General features: G+C 47.1%; 1 protein-coding gene across 1 annotated transcript in view; it reads right to left on the reverse strand.

Annotated features, from left to right (window-relative positions):
* Nucleotides 1-231: 231 nt before the first annotated feature.
* Nucleotides 232-20,992, reverse strand: part of PLXDC1 (plexin domain containing 1) — a 392,766-nt gene continuing 372,005 nt past the window's right edge. Inside the window, exon 13 of the mRNA XM_078645635.1 lies at nt 232-3,494. Coding sequence (XP_078501761.1) covers nt 3,384-3,494 — 111 coding nt within the window. The 3' untranslated portion in view covers nt 232-3,383. The remainder of the gene's footprint in view (nt 3,495-20,992) is intronic.

Here is a 20,992-nt window from a genome sequence, read left to right on the forward strand (position 1 = left end):
CAGTATAATAGCTTAGTCTGCTATTTGAGTCTATACTGGAAGGAAGGCCCATGAGCACCACCAGCAAGTGAAGGCTGACTTCCTTGGGCAAAAGTAGGTGAAGCAATTCTGCATGGCCTGTCTCATCTCCTAGCATGAAGTTCCTCTCAACCCCATCACACTCTGTTCCTAGATTATATAACATTACCTGGTCATTTTTTTTATCTTCTAGAATAAACAATTAGCAGAAAGTAGCCTGATACCGTTTTACTTATTTCCATTCCGTAAAACCGTCCCCTTGATTAACAATAATGAAACAAGAAAGGAAAGTATCAATGTTCATGAAAGCTTGTTCAAAGCTCAGCAATATTTTTTTCAGAACAGAGAATGAAGCTAAGATTAAATATTGTAAATATATTAGTGCAGAGCTGATTATCATTTTGCATGGAAAAGTAATATTCCATATTTGTAATTTACACATAAATGATTAATACATTTAACCTGAAAATGGAGATATATAGAAGAAAAACATACTACTTATGACAGCGGTAACAACAATAATGTTAAATACTGAGATGCAATGTACAGCGAGGTAAAAACTTACATTCTTTGTACACAATCAACATTTACTCCTCCATATGTAAAGGGCTCAGTTGCTTCCCAGCTAGATTTATGCCACAAAAATACCAATACATTCATAAAAGTAACAGCGAAAAGGCTGCAACCATGGCCTCAGAAAAAGAAAAAATGCCAGCACTTAAAAATTCTGTTAAGCTGGTGTTGTGAAAGGTATGAATATGTTGTACACATGGCCTCAATTTGGAAATGTCTCCAGTGACGTGCCAAGACATTTGTAATTTAAGAAACCAAAAACATAGTTGATATAACGTAGTGAAAATTCTCATAACATATTTTTATTAAATAGAAATTCGACTTTATTTGCAACAAATTTGACAAAATGTTGCCATGTTGTAGCCCCCTCAATATTCATACAGATGGCAACAATGCTAATTATCTTGTGAAATCATTTTACCACCAGGATACAGAATTCCAGTGACCTTCCGTCTTGGAAACGTAAACTTTTGCTTTGTGGAGCTTGTGTGTAGTAAAAATTATACTACAATAAATGGAATAGTACCATAACTAGAGGGAAGAGACAATAAAGCCATTGATGTAAAATAGGCAGTGATGCCATCATCATTCATGAGATAGAGGCTAGAACTCACTGATGGTGAATTGGTATTGATATCATCGCCCTGAGACAAAGATCATTAAAGCAGGGCTAAAAAACATGCTATTATGACATTACTGTGGGACAGTGCCATTAAAACGGATGCAGGAAAACCAGCAATAGCATCATCACTTTAGAGCAGAAATAAGAAAGCCACTGCTGAGAAACGAGTCATGAAGTTGTTTCTATGAGACAGGCAAAAATCTGGGAAATGGTGTCATCACAGTGAGACTGAAGTGAATGTATTGCTATTGAAGGTGGGGATGGGTCCTATTTCTGTTATGTTGAATAGGGACTCCAGTTTGAACGCAAGCTTATATAATACCAGGAGGGACCCAAGAGGGTACTGGATGAGACTACAATGTATCTTTTTGGGGTGTTGGGGACAACTGATGTGGATGAAAAATGGAGGGGTGCAGGAAGATAATGTGGTCGTGGTCTGCTGAGAGCTAGGTTTGAGCAGATCCTGTCCTGCTGGAGCTCTGGATCTAATCCTGGTGTGCACAGCCCACCGGTAGCTCTGTGGAAAGTATATGGTCCCGGCTGGGGCTAAAGTGACAGATAAGAGGAATGTATATTTTGCACCCTTAAATGTACAACGAATTTTAAAACTCCCGCCAACGGGAGTTCCATTTTGATTACGGATTTCCATAGATCCAGACACACCAACAAGGCTGCATATGTCTTTTTATGTGTGATGCATGTTTTTTTTTCAATCACTGCCCTTTTCTTCATCTATGTATGAGCACACGATCTCCTTACAAAAAACTAAAAATGCATAATAATGATAGAAAGAATGCAGTTACTGAATAAAGTATTATACATTATTTTCTGCCTGCTTTTCACCTTTTTATCTCATCTTTCCTTGGGTACTTAAGGATTTGTCTTAAATCAATGGAGACATAATATTCTCCCATTTTGATTGATGTCTTAGTGAACCATTGTCCCTCATATATAGTATTACCCCAGGGTCTCAAAAACGTTGGGTTCCACCTTGTTTATAATACTGGTTGGAGAGAAGGCAGAAGGGAATGGTTCATTGTTATACATGGGACCCACGGGGTCAGAGTGAAGAGATGGAGAAGGTTACAAAGGAAACCTAAGGCTCACATAACAGGGTCGTGCTGGTGTATTAATGTTCATTTTCAGCTGTGGCTCAAAAAGCAGCTGAACTCCATGTTTATTTTCAATCTCAAACTAACATTTTAAAAGCAAAAAAAATTAGTAGAAATGTTTAATTGGAGAACAAAGCACCGCGTATCTCCAAAGAGTCTAATAATAGCGGAACACAGGTCCCACTCTTCTTAAATCACTTGTTTATATTCATTGTTCTTTTTACAGAAGAAAAGCTTATGGAAAGTATTGCTTAGTTAATCTGTTTTTTTACTGTAACTCACTTTGTTAGTGATTAGCTTGATGCATTCCTTTCACTGCAAGATATTAGTAATGCAGTGTTGACACAGTACACAAGATTTGGGGCAGGTTCCCTAAATAGGGAACATGGGAGTTAATCCCAAAGAATGCATTGCAAGACAAGTCTGGCGCAGCAAACCTTCGCCACTTCTCTACTTCCATTCCCCGCCACTCTAGAGAAGGCTAGATCAACCATGAGAATCTCCTGAGTTATTGTTAATCGTCAATTCAGAGGGCATGGGACAAACAAAGATGCATGGGGAAAAAACCTTCCTATAGGAACCACAGGCCAGCCTAGCTCCTAATGTATGCTATCTCCGTGACAATGGTGGAAACGAGCCCAGGCTTATTCTTAACAAGAAATTCTAAAGCATGCCAGCGTTTACAGATACGACATTTGTGAGATTTTACTTGTGCAAGCTGGATAGGGAGTGGCTGTATGCTCTCCACAAATGTTTGCTAAATCTCTTCCAAGAAGCCCTTGGTTTTGGTCTTCCAGGGACAGCAAGTGCACGCGATGCTCCCTGCTGCCATCTCATTGCGTTTCAGGCTGACAGGCACTTCTGCAGATAAAGTTGCTTGCATCTCAAGTTTGCCAGGGCTGAATGGCCAACTATTGAATTACCAGACTTTACAGCAGACGCCAACTCCATTCTGTTTTTAAACTCAGGATCCGTCTCTTTTTCCATGTGTTTACTTGATTATCTTCCGAAGGGCCTTGCATTTTGCTGTCTGGCGAAAGTGTGAGACCTGCCCACGCTCAACAGTGCTCCGACTCCACAAAGACGTCCTTCTCATTGCTTGTTGGTTCCACCTCTGTGTACGTATTTTGGTTGCGGTACTTCATTGCAGGCCAGTGGTATGGCCGGCGCTGTAGCCAACAGTAAGAAGAAAATTAAAGAGATTAACATTATGAGGGGTATTACAGACTGATACAGACAGTGCATTAAACACTAATTTCGTGATTACGAGCCACGAGGTCCTGCCACTGTGGTAACCCAGAACCCATAAACACCAGTACTGTGCAGTTATCGGGTAATCCCCACAAAATCGGGAACATCTGTGTGGACCCAGTTTTACACTACATAATTCCGCATGGTTTTCCCAATTTCATGGGGATTAACACTCACATGTACCATCTGCTGTGGGCATGTGGTAAATATGTAGGGGGGCCTGGCGTGGGGGGTTATGGTGTTGAGAATCAGGCAAAGGGGAGGAAGCAGGCTGGGCAGGAGGAGCATGCATCCCCCATTACCTGTAAGATGTGGTTGGGCAGTGGCCAGGAAGCGTACCAGGCTATAGGTAGAAGCAGTCCAAGTCACATACGATTTTACTAACCAAGTATAGAAATGAACTGACTATTAAAAGACTCCAATATCCATTGCTGCCATCAGTTATGTACCACATATATTTCTTTGCGAGATAATGGGCACCCATACCAACCGAAGACGTACATATACAATTTAGTACAGTGTTCCAGACACACCCTACAAAAAAACATCAAAACTCATTAACACCGATATGCTTACTCTACTGACAACAGACCGGGGGCGGCTCTTCCGCTAAGGCGGAGGAGTGTTGCCCCACTGCTCACAGAACCGAATATTTGTAAAATAAAATGATAATAACCATGTTATTATCATTTTATTTTTCTTTGCTACGGGGCTGAATTAGGCCAGGGCAGGGCTGGGGTCATAGGAGGAGGAGTGGTTTGCACACTCCAAGTGCACATGACTGCTTGGCTGGCCGTCTTGGGCTGGCCAAACAGTCATCTTCCCCACCAGGCTGTAATGCACAGCCTGGTGACAAACAAGTACAGCCTCCCTGTCCCCGTCTGAGTGCCGAACCACGGTGCTCAGACCAATCACAACGCTGCATTGCAGAGTTGTGATTGGCTTTGGGGAGCAATGCAGTGGTGTGACTGGCTATGGGGAACTTGGGTGCTTTCTGGTTCGGATCTTGCAGAGAAGAGCGGCAATGTGACAGAGAGACAGTGGCCGTGTAAAAGGTAAATGTTTTTTTTTGTCCCAACCCTCCCACCTGCTTCACCCCATTCCCTGCCAGCTGCCACTACTACAAATCCCCTCAGAAATGAAGCAGGCTCCGATCTGCGATAGCAACTTTTCCAAAGTCACTCCCTGACAACTGAAAGGCACTGCATAGCCATGTTTTTACATGGCCCTTGTGTAGAGCACAGCCCACTATTGCTAACACAGAGGATGCTATACAAATGCTGATAGCATACAATTTACTTAAAGGAATGATTCTGTTTGGGGCCAGGCACTCTCGCCTATTAATTGCCATCCATATTTGTTTTGTCTCTAAATGTTGCTTACTGTTTTTCCTCTTGGGAATAAATTTTTTTGTATTAATCTTATTAAGGCCGTTTGTTTGTTATACTTATTCTTTGCAAAGTATTTTTGGCACAAACTGAAGCAGACATGTGTTAAGACTCTTTTTTTTAACTAAAAGTCCATGTATTGTAATTGGGCATCTCAGACTCTGCCTCAGTGTCCTCCACCTACACAAATATGATTCTTTGCTTTCCTGTTTGTATTTTGAGTAATATTTTCCTCTCCTTATTCCAAAAGAATTGTTAGGTCGAACCAGACGATGAAGGAAGGCAATGGGTACTAAATGTAAGTGCATAGATCCATTTAGGGACTCATGAGAAGGCTGGTCAGAAAGCCTCCAACCGCAGGTTCGACGCTTTCCAACTGACATCCAAGGTTTAAAGTCCGACTGCCTAATTACAATGTAGGCGGTCAGAGTTTAAACTGGCCTGTCATTTCCCATGGGCTCAAGGAGCTCACCGGCCAGTCGGAAACAGCCACATAATCCCTTATGTACGGTGTTTCCGCCATAGAGTTTGTGATGTCAGTTTCAGACAGGTTCTCCATGTCGGGCTTTCCCCCCTGCTGCGCCCTGCCCTGCCCCACCGCCCCACTGCGTTTACCTGTGCCGGCCGCCGCTGACTGAGTATAAATATTGGGGCCCACGCCCCAAAACTTTAGAACTCTCTTGAATCAAGGAACCTGCTAAGAAGAGCTAGAGGAACTGCCAGGAGGAGTACTGCCCCTTTGCTGTGTTGTTGCTTTGTTGGGTAGGCCTGCAGTCGCTAATTCTGCCTTGGGAAGTGAAAGGACTGGACTGAACTTTCTTCACTTGTTGCTGAGTATCTCCAAGGGCTTGAAATAGAGCTTGCCTCCTGTTCAGCAAAGACTTACCTCTGGGTACCGCCTTTGGAACCGTGGGTTTCAGTTGCCACAAAGGGGGAAAAGCAGCCGACACAGTCACGAACACTGCTGCTGGCTCTGTGTCCTGAGGGCACCGCAGAAGGCACAGCCACACTTGGCACCGCAACCCTGTGTTAAAATCCAGATTGCGACGTAAACATTATCGGCGCCATCTTGTCCCCTTTTAGGCTCACATGTGCGCGTAAGTAGCAGCCATTTTGAATGCCATGGCCTCTCTGCCCACTGCCGATAGCCAGCGTCTCTCTCTCTCTCCCTCCCTGACCCCGCAAGAGAGCCCACGCTCTCACATGCTTGGGCCATAAACCACCCCTTCAGCGCGGCCCTGCCTCGGAGCCACATCCCGTACTCGGCTAACACCTCCCTCCGTCCCTTTGATGATCACACATCCTTTGATGAACCCCCTTCCTCTGTGCCCGATTGTCCGGCCCGATCCCAGGCCATCACCTAGCCCTGCGGATGCAGTTTATTGCCCCTTACAGTAGGAAGCTGTCCCTCTTCAAAGAATCTATGACTGATCAAAGCCCCCACCCCATGAGATCCGATCAGCCACACACATTCCGGGAACCGGCGGAATATCCAGCTGCGCGATAGTCATCACCTACTGAGATCGGGGTGGGGACCTTTCACTGTAAATATGTGTGGGAACGGGTTTGGAAGCGGGGATTCTGGGATGCCTTTCCGTACTTCAAAGTATTGACAAGAACATGTTTCATACAATAAAGCCATAAACCTGTGTATAAGAGGCCAGGCCTCAGAGATGCGGTTAGAGCACCTCGAGAAGATACCCTGTTGTCTGATTTGACGTGTTCTGCTCCGTCGGAATAAACTCCTGTTTCCTGCCTTCCTGTCTCCAGCGCCTGCCTCTTTGTTTGGTAATATTGAATGGTATGAGAGGCGGCTAACGCCGGGCAAACACTGAAGGTTCTTGGTCGACATCGGCCCTACCTTTCAACAATTGGCGCCCAACGTAGGGCCCATCAGTGACAAGTGGATCCAGTGGGAGAGGTCCCAACGACAGAGTGAACGACTGCAACGATCAGGAAGAGCTCCTGCCCGATAGACCCTCGTCTGGCAGCCGATCATCCGAACTTCACCGGTTCCGAGCAGACCTCTCTCGAGTGATCTACGGTCCTGACTGGGAACCATCAGGAGTGCCACAGCAATTACGGAGAATAGAGGACGATCGGGCGCTGGAAGCGGAAGACGAGAAACCGTCCATGCGGTCCGGGTAAGGTCGTGTAACACGACGAATTGCGAAATTGATTGTTTGATTGTTTGAAAATACTAGTATTACTCATTTGATTGTTTCTGAGAGATTCTCTATTTGCAAACAAGCACAGAGTCGCAATACTCTGTTTAGTCCTTGTGAATAGTGAAGGATAGGTAACGCAGGCTTTTGCCCCCGTTGTAATCCGTCGTGCCTATTTTTATCCCTCATTTGATTGATTGTTTGTCCGAACATTGATCGTTCGGAATTGGTTCTCTTTGGGTTATTCTCTATTTACAAATAAGCACAGAGTCGCAATACTCTGTTTAGTCCTTGTGAATAGTGAAGGATAGGTAGTGCAGACTTTTGTCCCCTTTGTAACCCGTCATGCCTATTTTTGCCCCGTTTGTTGGTAATTGGTTCAGCCCGGACCGCTTATTAGAGGTGAACCATCCGGCTCCACTGGAGGGCACCCCTAATAAGGACATGTTTACTAAATATGGACTAGTCGCCATGGCTTATAGTAAGCTGTGGCATAAATACACGAGAAAGGATCGGGAAAGTCAGTGGCCACTGATAGGGTCCTTTGATAACGATAAAATAAACGCGCTGGAAACAGCCCTTTATAACAATAAGACAACACCCACTATGCTCGATAGCTTCGGCATGTGGCGCAAAGAAACAGAACAGCGGAAGAAGAGAAATGAGGTCAGGTTAGAAAAGGAATTACGCAAAGCAGCTCACCTGGCCGCTAACAAATTAAAGGAAGAAATAAAAGAAAGAGAGGAAACCAAGCTAAAACAAGATTCCTAATCATCAGGCCAGTGTCCCGTCAGGACACCCTCTACACTTTACCCCGAGCTACCTTCGAAACAGCGAACGAACGATGATTTACTATTAGGTTCCCCGATCATCTACATGCCCCCTCCATACGCCCCTTTCCAACCCTTAGCGCAGCACCCGCAACCCCCTCGACAGGCGAGAGTAGTGCCGGAGCCTCGGTCCTCATGGCCTCTGCGCCGACCGAACCCCTCGTACCCAGCGCAGCACGAGCAGCGACTTCAGATGATCCCGAAGCTGGGAGAAAAGACCCTGCTAGATCGAATAGATTAAGTAAGGATGAACGAGCTGGGATCAATAAGATTGTAAAGACACTGGTGGTGCGAAAGGAAAGTGAGGATTATATAACGGATATGTACAATACATATGCCAATAGCCACAGACGACACTTTGTCGTACGCCTTTGTTACCATACCCTTAATGCCTATGAAGACCGATACCAAGGAAAAGGCCCTGAAAACCTAACGACTCTGTATAGGAAAGTTGATGTCGGAGATGGAGACGAGTGTGATGTGATGAACCTCTTCACGCGTACGCTTGAAGTTTTCCGCCACCTCACGGAACAGAAACCAGAGACTAACACCACGACTCCTACAGCAACTGAAGCCGGAGTAGAAAAAATTGACACGATGATGCCCATAAAGGAGGCCGCTCCCTATTGGGTCCCCCCACGAGGACAGGGAACACACGACGATATTAACCACCAAGATGCGAGAGGGAGGGTAGTTTACAACTGGGTTTACCAACCATGGGATCGGCAAGACATCCTGACTTTCCGAAAGTCCTTGCCTGATCTGCGAAAGAACCCCACAGCCTTCTATACAGAATTAGCCACCGCTTTGGGTTCAACGATTATGACCCTAACGGATATCGATTTGTTTTTCGGGCTATGCCTGCCAGCTGATGTGTGGAAGCAAATCCGGAAAGTCGACCACCTTGAGCTGTTCGGACATACCTGGATACAACTCGGTAATGTTGACAAACAGCGGGAACCAGGACAGAAACCTTTGAAGGCCATTCTAGACCTACCAGATAAGATTGTGCAGAAATTAAAAACCCTAGTTCCAGAAAGGAAGGTGGACTGGTCGATAGTAACGGCCTGTCGCCAGAAACCCCAGGAAGACGTATCAGAATACTTCTCCCAGTTTGAAACGGTGTTTTCCGATTACAGCGGCCAGGACATGACCACTGCAACCGGACATCACTTGTTTGTCCAGAACTATGTGAAAGGCCTGACACCAGAAGTCTCACAGAAACTACAGACTAGCGAGAGTAGTTGGGCGGCCTCCAAGCCCGCAGCTATCCTTCAGATGGCTCAATACTATGAACGACAAAAGAACGAGAACGATCAAGCGACTGAGAAGAAGAAAAAGGACTTGAAAGAGAGGGTGATGATTGCTCAGTTGCAAGGGGTGACTATAGGAAGGGAACAGTATAGAGGAAACTACCAGTCGAATGCTCCTAGAAATCCACCCCCTAGAGACCGCACACCCGCACCCGGCGCTCCACGAACAGACCTCGATGAGGACCAGTGTGCGTTTTGCAAAGGATTTGGCCACTGGAAGTCTCAATGTCCAGTTCTGCAAGAAGCACTCAGAAATAAAGACACGAGAGACGTAGCAGGCGGGCCGAGAAATAGAGGACAGGGACGAGGGCACACAAACGACACCAACAATGACAGACCTGGCAGACCGAACACGTTTGACCGTCCCCGACAGAATCAGTGCCAACAGTCTGACTGCGACAATGCCCACGACTTTGCATAGGACTGCCAAGGGCAAGGAAGGGATCCAGTCGAGCTCTATGTTGACCAGCAAGGTCCTTATGTCACCGCTAAGGTCCTAGGTACGAAGTCTCCATTTCTGGTAGATACTGGTGCAACACGTAGTGCGTTGTCTAAACGATTGATTCCCAGGGCACCCTTGTCTGGCTCACATATGACATCAAAAGGTTTTGATGGAACGCCCTCCACTAATCCCTTGTCCACACCGATCTCTTTTAACTTGGACAATAACACCACTGACACGACGTTTTTTCTCTCCTCCAACACCCCCGACGCCATTATGGGACTTGACTTATTGAAACATTTTCGAGCTACTATTAGGTGTTCACAAGACGGAGTTCGAGTCATTCTGTACGACAACCCAACACTGCTCAGATCTTGTCGCACACAACACATGTTTTCCATCACTGACGCTGACTTGTCCTTACTCGACACCCTATCTCTGTACCTATGGGCAAAGACTGACTCGGACGTAGGACGCATGATGATAGACCCTGTACACATAACTGTTCGACAGGACGCAGTACTCCCAAAACTCCCACAGTATCGGATATCGCCCGAAGGCGAGAAGGCATTGGTAGAAATCATCCAGTCCCTGGTAGACGCAGGAGTGGTAGAAGAAGTAGTTAGCAATGTGTGCAACAGCCCTATCCTACCCATTGTGAAGAAGCAGGGTGAGGGAGATGAAAAAGCGTACCGCTTCATCATCGACCTACGAGAAGTCAACAAAGTGGTTGTACCCCAGTACCCTGTAGTCACAGACATCACCACCATTCTGACCCTGATTCCTTCCACTGCCACCACCTTCACGGTAATCGATCTCAAGAACGCATTCTTCTCCATCCCCATTCACTCAGACAGCCGCTACCTTTTCGGCTTCACTTTAAAATCCCGCTCATATAGATTTTGCAGAGCACCCCAGGGCTACACTGAAAGTCCAAGCATCTACAGCCAGGCCCTCAAGAGACAGCTGGATGCAGTCCAGTTGCCGGATGGAGTGGTGTTGATACAGTACGTCGATGATATCCTTTTGGCGGCCGACACCACTCCACTTGCAGTCACAGCCACCATCCAACTCCTGCACTTCCTCGCGGAAAATGGCCACAAGGTCTCCAAGAAGAAGTTGCAATTCTGCCAACCTCAAGTCACTTACCTAGGCCACCTCTTGTCCAAAGACGGGAGAAAACTCACACCCGATCGAATTCAGGCTATTCTAGAGACCCCTATCCCTAAAACCCCGAAGCAAGTCCGCTCTTTGGTAGGCCTCACCTCCTTCTGTCGACAATGGTTGCCAAATTTCAGCCTCATTGTGAAACCACTACTTTCCCTACTGGCTAAAGATGTCCCCTTCCCGCTCCCTTGGACCCCTGAATGTCAATCCTCCTTCAAGGAACTACGAGATGCCCTTTGTTCAGCACCCGTCCTAGGAACCCCTGATTATACAAAGCCCTTCTCTCTCTACACTCACGAAAGGGAGGGATGCGCTTTGTCTGTCCTGACTCAGACCATTGGCCCCAAACAACGACCATGTGCCTATTTCTCTGCCACTCTTGACCCTGTAGCAAGAGCTTTGCCTGCCTGCCTTCGAGCAGTAGCCGCTGCTGCTGTCTCTATCCGACAAAGTGAGGGAATCGTACTCTCGAATTCCCTCACGGTACTAGTGCCTCATGCTGTTGACACCCTCCTAAACCAGACCAAGACACAACACCTGACCAGCGCACAACTGACTGGGTACGAACTGACACTGCTCGCACCTCACATCACGTTGAAACGATGCACCACACTGAACCCAGCCACCTTGCTGCCTCTGCCTGAGAACGATCCCGATGTGCCCCCAATACATGACTGTGTGACCCTCACGGACGAACAGACTAGGAGTAGAGTTGACCTCCGAGACACTGCCTTCCCAAACCCTGACGGAGAGCTATGGGTAGACGGCTCTTGCATTAAACTCCCCGACGGCACCACCTCAGCTGCCTATGCAGTTACCACAGCCCGAACTGTAGTTGAAACCGCCCGCATCACGCAACGATCCGCCCAGGCGGCAGAACTGATTGCCCTCACACAAGCATGTATCCTAGCAAAGGGGACGACAGCAAACATTTACACGGACAGCCAGTATGCCTTCGGGGTGGTTCATCATTTTGGGCTCTTATGGAAGGAGAGGGGATTTCTGACATATCATGGCACACCCATCCTGCACGGAGATCTAGTCTCCGCTCTGACTGAAGCGGTTCTCCTCCCCAAACGACTTGCCGTAATCAAATGCCAAGCACACAAAAAGGTGACAGACATCATTGGACAGGGAAATGCACTGGCCGACATCACTGCCCGAACCACAGCTGAGAACAGGACGACGACTCGCATGTACGTGACTAGGTCACAAGCAGAAAAATGGACGGACGCTAGGGAAATTATTAGGGACCTCCAAATGGCCAGCTGACAAGAATTGACTGAATGGGCACGGGTGGGATTAAAAGACGATGAAGGCTGCTGGCGGACAAAAGACACGAACAAATGGTTGCTACCCAACTCGTATCTGATCCCCATACTGACGATGGCCCATTCCCCTGCACACATAGGATCTGCCCCTATGACCGAACTTGTCTCCCGAGTTTGGCATAACGATAGAATTGCAGACTCAGCCAAACGATTAGTCCAGCAATGTCTAGTCTGCCTGCAACACAACCCTGGGAAAGGAACTGTCGTACCCCGGGGAGGGTTTGGGGTCCCCAACCATCCATTTGAAGTCCTACAGATGGACTATATCCAGTTAGAGAGATGTCAAGGACTGAAGTATGTACTTGTTGTTGTATGCGCTTTTAGCAAATAGGTGGAAGCCTACCCGACGCGTGACAACACTGCCATTGCCACTGCAAAAGTACTACTGAAAGAGTTCTTCCCTCGCTACGGCCTTTGCCGTATTTTATGGAGTGACAATGGCCCCCATTTTGTAGCCGAGGTTATCCAGCTCATCCTGAAAGGACTGGGGGTACGACAGAAATTCCACGCAGTTTTTCACCCCCAATCTGCTGGACTGGTTGAGCGGCACAATGCCACATTGAAACTAAAACTGGCGAAAATAGTGGCTACCACAGGACTAAAATGGCCAGACGCTCTTCCCCATGCATTGCTGTCAATGCGTTCCACCCCCACCAAACACCACTTGACCCCTTACGAGGTCATTTTCGGCCGACCCATGAGTATCTGGTCCGCACCCAAACCGACATCTATTCACGACGTCCCGGACGTCCTAATGTCTGACTATCTGTATAACCTAACTAAAACACTGTCTGTTATTCATCATCAGGTGCTGCAGGCCATCCCCGATGCTTTCAGGGGCCCCGGACATACCATCCAGCCTGGAGATTTCGTCCCGATTCGGAACTTCCAGCGGGAGAAGAGTCTGGAACCCCGCTGGACGGGCCCCTGGCAAGTCTTGATCACCACCCGAACAGCTCTTCGTGTGGAGGGGAAACGAAATTGGCTGCATGCACATCACTGCAAGAAAATCTCTCCGACCCTGACGTCGACCGAAGACGTGACCACCCAAGAAGAGCTCCTGCACAAAGACCGACCATCCCTGAGCTGCTACCCTGAAACAGAGACACTCGAATTGGCGAAATTCCCTGATCCCACTGTGCCATCCAGAGAAGGGTATAACCTGCGACGAAAGGAGGGAGTTTCGGCTAAGTAGACTACTGACTAAAGTTACCATTCTCAGAGCGGCGGCCTGACACTACAAAGGCTGCCAGGAGAGAAACCAAACGAAGCCTGTGGTTCTGCCCACTACCGAGCACCTTGAAGATGATGGAAGCGCCCGATACGAAGATGATGGAAGCAACCGGACATCCGAAGACCCACTACAGAAACCCGAAAACTGACAGGTTGCACAGCTCAAAGACTATTGCTCTTCTTATCACTCTTCTCTTTTGCCTCCTCCTCATGACTACCTTCTGGATCGTGGAAGAGAACGCACCGGCTCATAAGACATTTCTAACGACTGCACGGCCTACCACCATGAAAGAACATTACCTGGTCTCTCTTTCACCTCAAATCCAAGAAAGGCGTAAGGAGTTCTGGAACAACTCCTTCGTACAGTTGCTGCACCAACACAACCTTGCTGCCAATGCCACGAATTGCTGGATCTGTGGGTTGATACCACATGCCACCGGACATTCCATCCCCTTCATCCCTTCACCTTTCTCTGTTCATGGCTCCTGCCTTGCTTGGCTGATCCTCTTGCAAGAGAGCTACAGAGACAATGCCACTTCCAGCGAAACTATGTCACACTTTTATCATGGAGTCTGGCTGAACAAAACCGGAAGAACTGCTGCTCCCTTTTGCCCTCTATCCTCCAATGCCTCTGTTCACATGGACATCCCCGCCAAAGAAATGGTGGAGATGCAAATATTTAACAATCCAGCCAGACCCACCTTCTCCTACCTCCGGAAACGAACAGCTGCCACCCTGACTGTGGCCCTTTCTGTCGTCAATGTCTCGGGCCTTGTATGCATCACAGGCCATGGGACACAAATGGTGGGCCACAGCACTTGTCGCATCACCAGAACTTTGGACTCAACCGACCCACCCTCTTTTGTCACCTCTCCAAACATGTACTTCGTCTGTGGTACAAAAGCCTACACCTGGCTCCCAAAGGGCTGGGGAGGTACCTGCTACATTGCCTTCATCCTTCCTCCAACCTATGTGGCTCCGGCAAACCATCACCGACAGAGACGAGCAAAGGACATTGAGCAGGCCGACTCCACTGGAGCACAATTCTTGGATGCAATGAAAGGACTTGTTCCACTTTGGGGTCCGATGGCAAACAGTTGTGCCATTCGACATTTATCCCAGGCAGTCGAGACAACGATGAACATTACAGCTGGTATCCTCACAAACAATACAGTCGAGCTTCAGGCGTTCCGTCTGGTGGCTCTTCAAAACCGCCTTGTTCTAGATGTGGTTCTGGCAGACCGTGGAGGAGCATGTCGTATCATCGGGTCCAGCTGTTGTACCTACATACCAGACAATTCACCCTCCGTCTACAAGGCCATTGAACACCTCCACAGACTCTCCTCAGGAACAAGAAGGATGGTCGCTTGGGAGTTGGTTCTGGAGTGCTGTAAAGGACTGGGGATGGAGGTTGCTCATGATTTTACTGATACCAATCGTCGTAATATGTGGACTCTGCCTGGGTATTCAATGCTTGCCACCTCTGTGTTCACTATTTGCTAACTGTGTTTGCCCTAAGACTCCGAACTTTGAAGCTGAACACATGAAAGCTTTGTATGATGTAGAAATCCGTAATATGATGGGGATAGACATAGATTGACAAGCTGGCTAGATATGTTGAAAAGGGAGGACTGTTAAAATCCAGATTGCGACGTAAACATTATCGGCGCCATCTTGTCCCCTTTTAGGCTCACATGTGCGCGTAAGTAGCAGCCATTTTGAATGCCATGGCCTCTCTGCCCACTGCCGATAGTCAGCGTCTCTCTCTCTCTCCCTCCCTGACCCCGCAAGCATCCCCCGCGCGCTGACAGCCCACGCTCTCACATGCTTGGGCCATAAACCACCCCTTCAGCGCGGCCCTGCCTCGGAGCCACATCCCGTACCTGGCTAACACCTCCCTCCGTCCCTTTGATGATCACACATCCTTTGATGAACCCCCTTCCTCTGTGCCCGATTGTCCGGCCCGATCCCAGGCCATCACCTAGCCCTGCGGATGCAGTTTATTGCCCCTTACAGTAGGAAGCTGTCCCTCTTCAAAGAATCTATGACTGATCAAAGCCCCCACCCCATGAGATCCGATCAGCCACACACATTCCGGGAACCGGCGGAATATCCAGCTGCGCGATAGTCATCACCTACTGAGATTGGGGTGGGGACCTTTCACTGTAAATATGTGTGGGAACGGGTTTGGAAGCGGGGATTCCGGGGATGCCTTTCCGTACTTCAAAGTATTGACAAGAACATGTTTCATACAATAAAGCCATAAACCTGTGTATAAGAGGCCAGGCCTCAGAGATGCGGTTAGAGCACCTCGAGAAGATACCCTGTTGTCTGATTTGACGTGTTCTGCTCCGTCGGAATAAACTCCTGTTTCCTGCCTTCCTGTCCCCAGCGCCTGCCTCTTTGTTTGGTAATATTGAATGGTATGAGAGGCGGCTAACGCCGGGCAAACACTGAAGGTTCTTGGTCGACATCGGCCCTACCTTTCAACACCTGGTCTCATCGATGACGACGACTGAGCCACTGCTTGCACCGTGACCTGTGGGCACTGCACTCCGCACCACCTTGCTTCACTCCACCGCCCTGGTCCCACTGACGACGTAGCTGCATGCTGACCTCGACACCCATGACTCCACCACGGATTGGCGACACTGCTCATAAGTCACACAACGCATCTCCCCGTCCCACACCGCAGTCTGGCGCGACAGACGCCAGCTCCCATCAACCGGCACTGGTGCTTGCACCGTGATCCGTCAGCACTGCAACAAGCACCGCCTCACTCCGCACAGCAGCCCTGGTCTCACCGATGACGCTGGACAACCGTCACCAAGCCGATGCTTGCACCGCGCTTTGAGGGTACCGCACACCGCACTGCTATGCTTCACATTGTAACAGCGAACGTTGCCATGACAGGCCCGCACTAGCACAGTCGGCCGAAACCGAAGGTACTGTTAATGAATCTGCTGACACTAACGCCAGTCCGCACTGATGCGGTCGGCTGGAACTGTTGGATTCTTTTGTTTTCAGCACCACCATAACCTCCGACTGAACTACCGGCTTCAAGGAAATGCCTTTTAAAGTTATTGTTGCAAGGTTCATATTTTTGATTACTGTATGTTGGTCTTTTATCGTTTTTGGTCTTGTTTGCACAGATAAATATTGGTTATTTTTTTTAAACTGGTGTGGTGTCCTTTTGTAGTATTTTCACTGTATTACTGTTGGTTATGTACAAACGCTTTACACACTGCCTCTGAGATAAGCCTGACTGCTCATGTCTAGCTACCAAGAGGGTGAACAGGGGGTAATTTCAGTAGTGTATCCCCCTTATCCTGTCTAGAAGGAGGGGTCCCTATTTAGACAAAGGTGCAAACCATTGCCAACTAGAGAACCCTATTTCTAACACTCACCCTTGACAAAGATTGTAGTTGCTGCCTGACCTGGGCTCACACCCCAGTCTACCAGCAACCCAATTTCTTACAGGACTCAAGTACCGAAGTTGTAGTGGAAGCTGATTCCAATCCTTAGCTGCTAAAAACAAGAAAGAGGCCTCCCCTTCCTCATGTGTGACACTTGGCAGTACATGCAGTACCAGCAGCACAGCCTTGGCCGAGCGCAACACCCTTGACAACTGATAAGGCAAGAATCTCTCCAACAGGTAGCATTAGCTCAACATAGAGAGCGTGAGATGGACCAGGACTAAAGATTTCAAAAGGATTCTCTACTTAATTGGCAGCCAGTGAAGGGATCTTAAATGGGTGGCAACTAAAGCACACCAAGAAAGACTCAAAATTAACAGAGCAATGGCATTCTGAAGTTGACTGATCATGCCTTCCCACAACCCTATGTAAAGGTCCTTAGCATAGTCAAGCCTAGAGGTTTTCAATGCGTGAACCACATTAGGGTAGAGGATGTGGCCTAATGGCTAGAGCAGTGGACCTTGAACTGGGGAACGGGGTTTAAGTCTCGGTAGGGACGCTCAACATCCTGTGATTCTGGGCAAATCACTTAATCTCCCCGTGCCTAACAAAAATGAATGTGTCCGTCTGTAACGCAACTGGTGCTCATGTAAAGAGCTCTGATATGGGTCAAGTTTGCGCTATATAAAACTCACAAAAAAAAGCCACTGTCTTCCTAGAAGGAAGATCAGACCAGAAATGTCTTAAGTGCATGGAGCAACCCAAAGCAGGAGCCAAAAACTTCAGAAACCTGCGGTTGAAAGTAGAGTTGAATGTCAAACTTGACTCCAAGATTTTTTGCACTAGGGTTGGTGGTGAGTCAGGCTACCTCCCACCAGGTGGCTTGACGGTTCCCAAATAAGAGAATTTCTGTCTAATCAGAATTATGTTTCAGCTGACTCCTGTGCATCCAGTCAAAAACAGCATGCATGCAGGTTTTAAGGACATCTCATCAGATGTTAGAGAATTCTTAAGAGAGAAGCATATGAGTATCATCGGCATAGGAAATAATTTCACTCCCAAAGGATTCAACTAGGGGGGCCAAGAGAGCCATATATATGTTAAGTAAGGTATAGCTCAAAGAAGAGCCCTGTAGCAATCCCTGTTTGAGGGGTTTAATGGCTGGTGAAAAGACAGCCATCCAGATCGACTGCTCCCTGTAGTCCAAGAAAGATTTAATTCAGGCCCAGACTTAACCACCAGCCCCCACATTGGCAGATTGTGACTACACCTACTTGCCAGCAGGTCACAGCATTGATACGATTTTCTGTAATTCTCCAATTTCAGTTAAAGAACCCAGGAGGTGGTTTGGTCCGCAAATGTTTCTCATCCTGTTTGGGGTGAAAGCTCAAAGATGATCTCCAACAGGCCAGGCGTGTCGACTTTCATGTGGAAATAAGAGCCAAGGAGCTTTCTGAGTTCTGGGCCAAGACTGTCCTTTCTCTCCCTGGTGTTATTGACTCTGATGTGGATGCTGTCAATGTCTCGCTTCAAGCTGCTGCTGAGGCCATGGCCCAAAGTCAGGAAAAGGAGCGCAAGTGTGTCCATGCATCCCTTGGTTTTCTCCCTTCCTTGCTTTGGAAAGGAGAGCCTGTAAGTAAATGTAGAGGAAGTGTCACAAAGACTGTTTGCCTGTCAGTATGGCCATGTATAAAGAAGCCATGAGGTCTTATCATTCTGCTATTATACCGATGCAAGAGTCTTATTTTGTATCTAAAATTAATATCCCTAAAATCGTTTCTTTAAACATCAATCAATCAAGGATTTATAAAGCATATCACCTGTGAGGGTCTCAAGGCGCTGGAGTTGGTAACTGCTTCTTGGTGATCTGTTCATGCAAATAGCCAGGTCTTGAGTCCTTTCATGAATTGCTGGAGTAATAGGTCGGTTCTGAGGTGCAGGGGACATGCCTCTGTCTCCTTGCGAGCTTCATTGGCTTGCAGTTGACAAACGGATATAGTTCAAAGCATAATGCTACATGCATAAAGTTAGGTCGAGCACTGATCCGCGGTACCTTCAAGAACTGGTGGTACCTTACTAGCCTACTCGACCCCTGTGATCGAGCAATCGGTACCTCTGTACAGTTACCAAAGTGAAACTGACTGGCATGGCCGGTCGCTCCTTCTCAAACTTGGGCCCCAAGGGGGACACCATGCCCATATCTCTGAGAAGCTGCCCCTCATTGACCATCTTGCGCAAAAATTTGAAAACTTTGATGTTCTCATCTTGTCTTATTTTGCTAGTCCCTACCTTGTTCCCAAAGTGCTAGCAAAGCCTGCTTGGGTAGCTATGTGCTATACAAGATTTTTATAATAATAAAAATATGTCTCCTAACAGCCACAGAGAAATCTTCCAGAACGCCAAGTCTTTCTGGTCTCCTAAGGCTTTTAACAGGACTATTTTCCATTCTCAGGAACTCTGCAGTCGGTTTGCCGATTTCTTTTGAGGATAAAATTGTTAATCTTCAAAGAAGTCTGCATGTTTCTGCGATAAAGCTATTGAATGGTAGGCCAGTTTGTAACCAAAATAACCTCTCCGTTTAGCTCCATCTTTCTTGAGGACGCAGAAACAGAAATTCTGAACTCTAAGTCTGGTCCCCAGCTTATCCCTGTACCTATTCCATCCTGGTGATGGCGAATGACGTGATTAACCCAGTTATTAATAGGGTTTTCAATCTTTCCTTATCTACTGGCAGTGTACCAGCATCTTGGAATCAGGCTAAGATCATTCTTCTATTTAAAAACCCTCCTTGGACCCTAGAGTATTATCCAACTTCCAGGCAAATCTCATTCTTTCCTGTGTTTTCTAAGATGCACAAAATGCTGGTTAATATTTATGTCTCTGAATTTGGGGCAACACAAGCTATTGCATCCCAGCCAATCTGGGTTCCAACTCCGGCAAAGCACAGAGACAGCCCTGCTAGAAGTGAGATATCATATTACGTTTTCTTGAATCAAGGGAAGAATGCTGCTCGTATTTTACTCCATCTTTCAGCAGCATTCAGTACCGTCTCCCATGACATTCTCCTGCAACCTCTGCCTGAGAGTCTGGCACATGGCAAAAATATTGAAAGATATTGTAAGTTGCCCTTAGGAACACCAGTTAAATCTAATGGCCAATGTATTTGAAAGCTTTATTGTAGAATCCACAATTTGACCTCATTAGCTAAAAATATGAATGGCAGTATTCTTTCTGTGCACCCTTCTGTTATACACCTGAAGAAGGTCAGCCATAGTAAGCAGACTTTGATTTATTGGATGCCACTGAGCAGGGCATAACTTCCATCTAGGCGGGAGAGCTAGAGTGTGAACTGTTGTGCTGAAATCTTCTCACAGTAAATGCTTCACTGTTTTGAAGAAAGAGAGTTGCAACCAGCCTGTTTTGGTTCTTGGCAATGTGTTTTTTGAGCCAAGGGTGAATCCGAGGGATTTGACTTGTGACAATTGAGGTTTAAAATCTGTTAGGTTTGATTTGGAGAGCCATCACTGAAAGAATGTCTGGCATTGTTGGCGAACAGTAGGAATTCACACAGGTTTAGTATCCAGCCGTTTCTTGATATCCAGGTGTGGGTGCTTTGAGGCAGGCTGTATGTTGAGAAGATTTTTATATAGTTGTGTTTTGCCAACATACTGGAGGATCTTGATGTTGCTGTTTGCCAGGATGGATCCAAAGTGTTCCATATAAAGGTTGAAAGTGACAGGAGACACCCCAGGTAATAGGGAGAGTTTGGTATCTTATAGTTCCTATCTGAGAGAGTTGCTGACCATGGTAGGTTTGTACCAGTGAAGCCCCTGTAAGGTTTCAAGGTGTGGCTCTGTGCTGGATGGTCAATGGTGTTAAAAGCCGCAGAGAGTTCAAACAGGACTAGGAGGCAAGGAATCTGTTTGTTGTTGTGGAAGAAGGCATTGTTGACCAGTTGGGGCGTGGCTGTTTCAATACTTCTGTATACTTCAAGTGTCACTGATCACTTGACCCTGCCCGCACTGCGTCTTGCAAACAATAGTTTGCTGAAGGTATACCCACACAATTTTAGCACTTTTCATACATTTCACATATATTTAATGCATTGCACATTACATTACAATTATCATC

The sequence above is a fragment of the Lissotriton helveticus genome, chromosome 5_1 (genome assembly GCF_964261635.1).
Source record: "Lissotriton helveticus chromosome 5_1, aLisHel1.1, whole genome shotgun sequence".
Classification (NCBI taxonomy): Eukaryota; Metazoa; Chordata; class Amphibia; order Caudata; family Salamandridae; genus Lissotriton; species Lissotriton helveticus.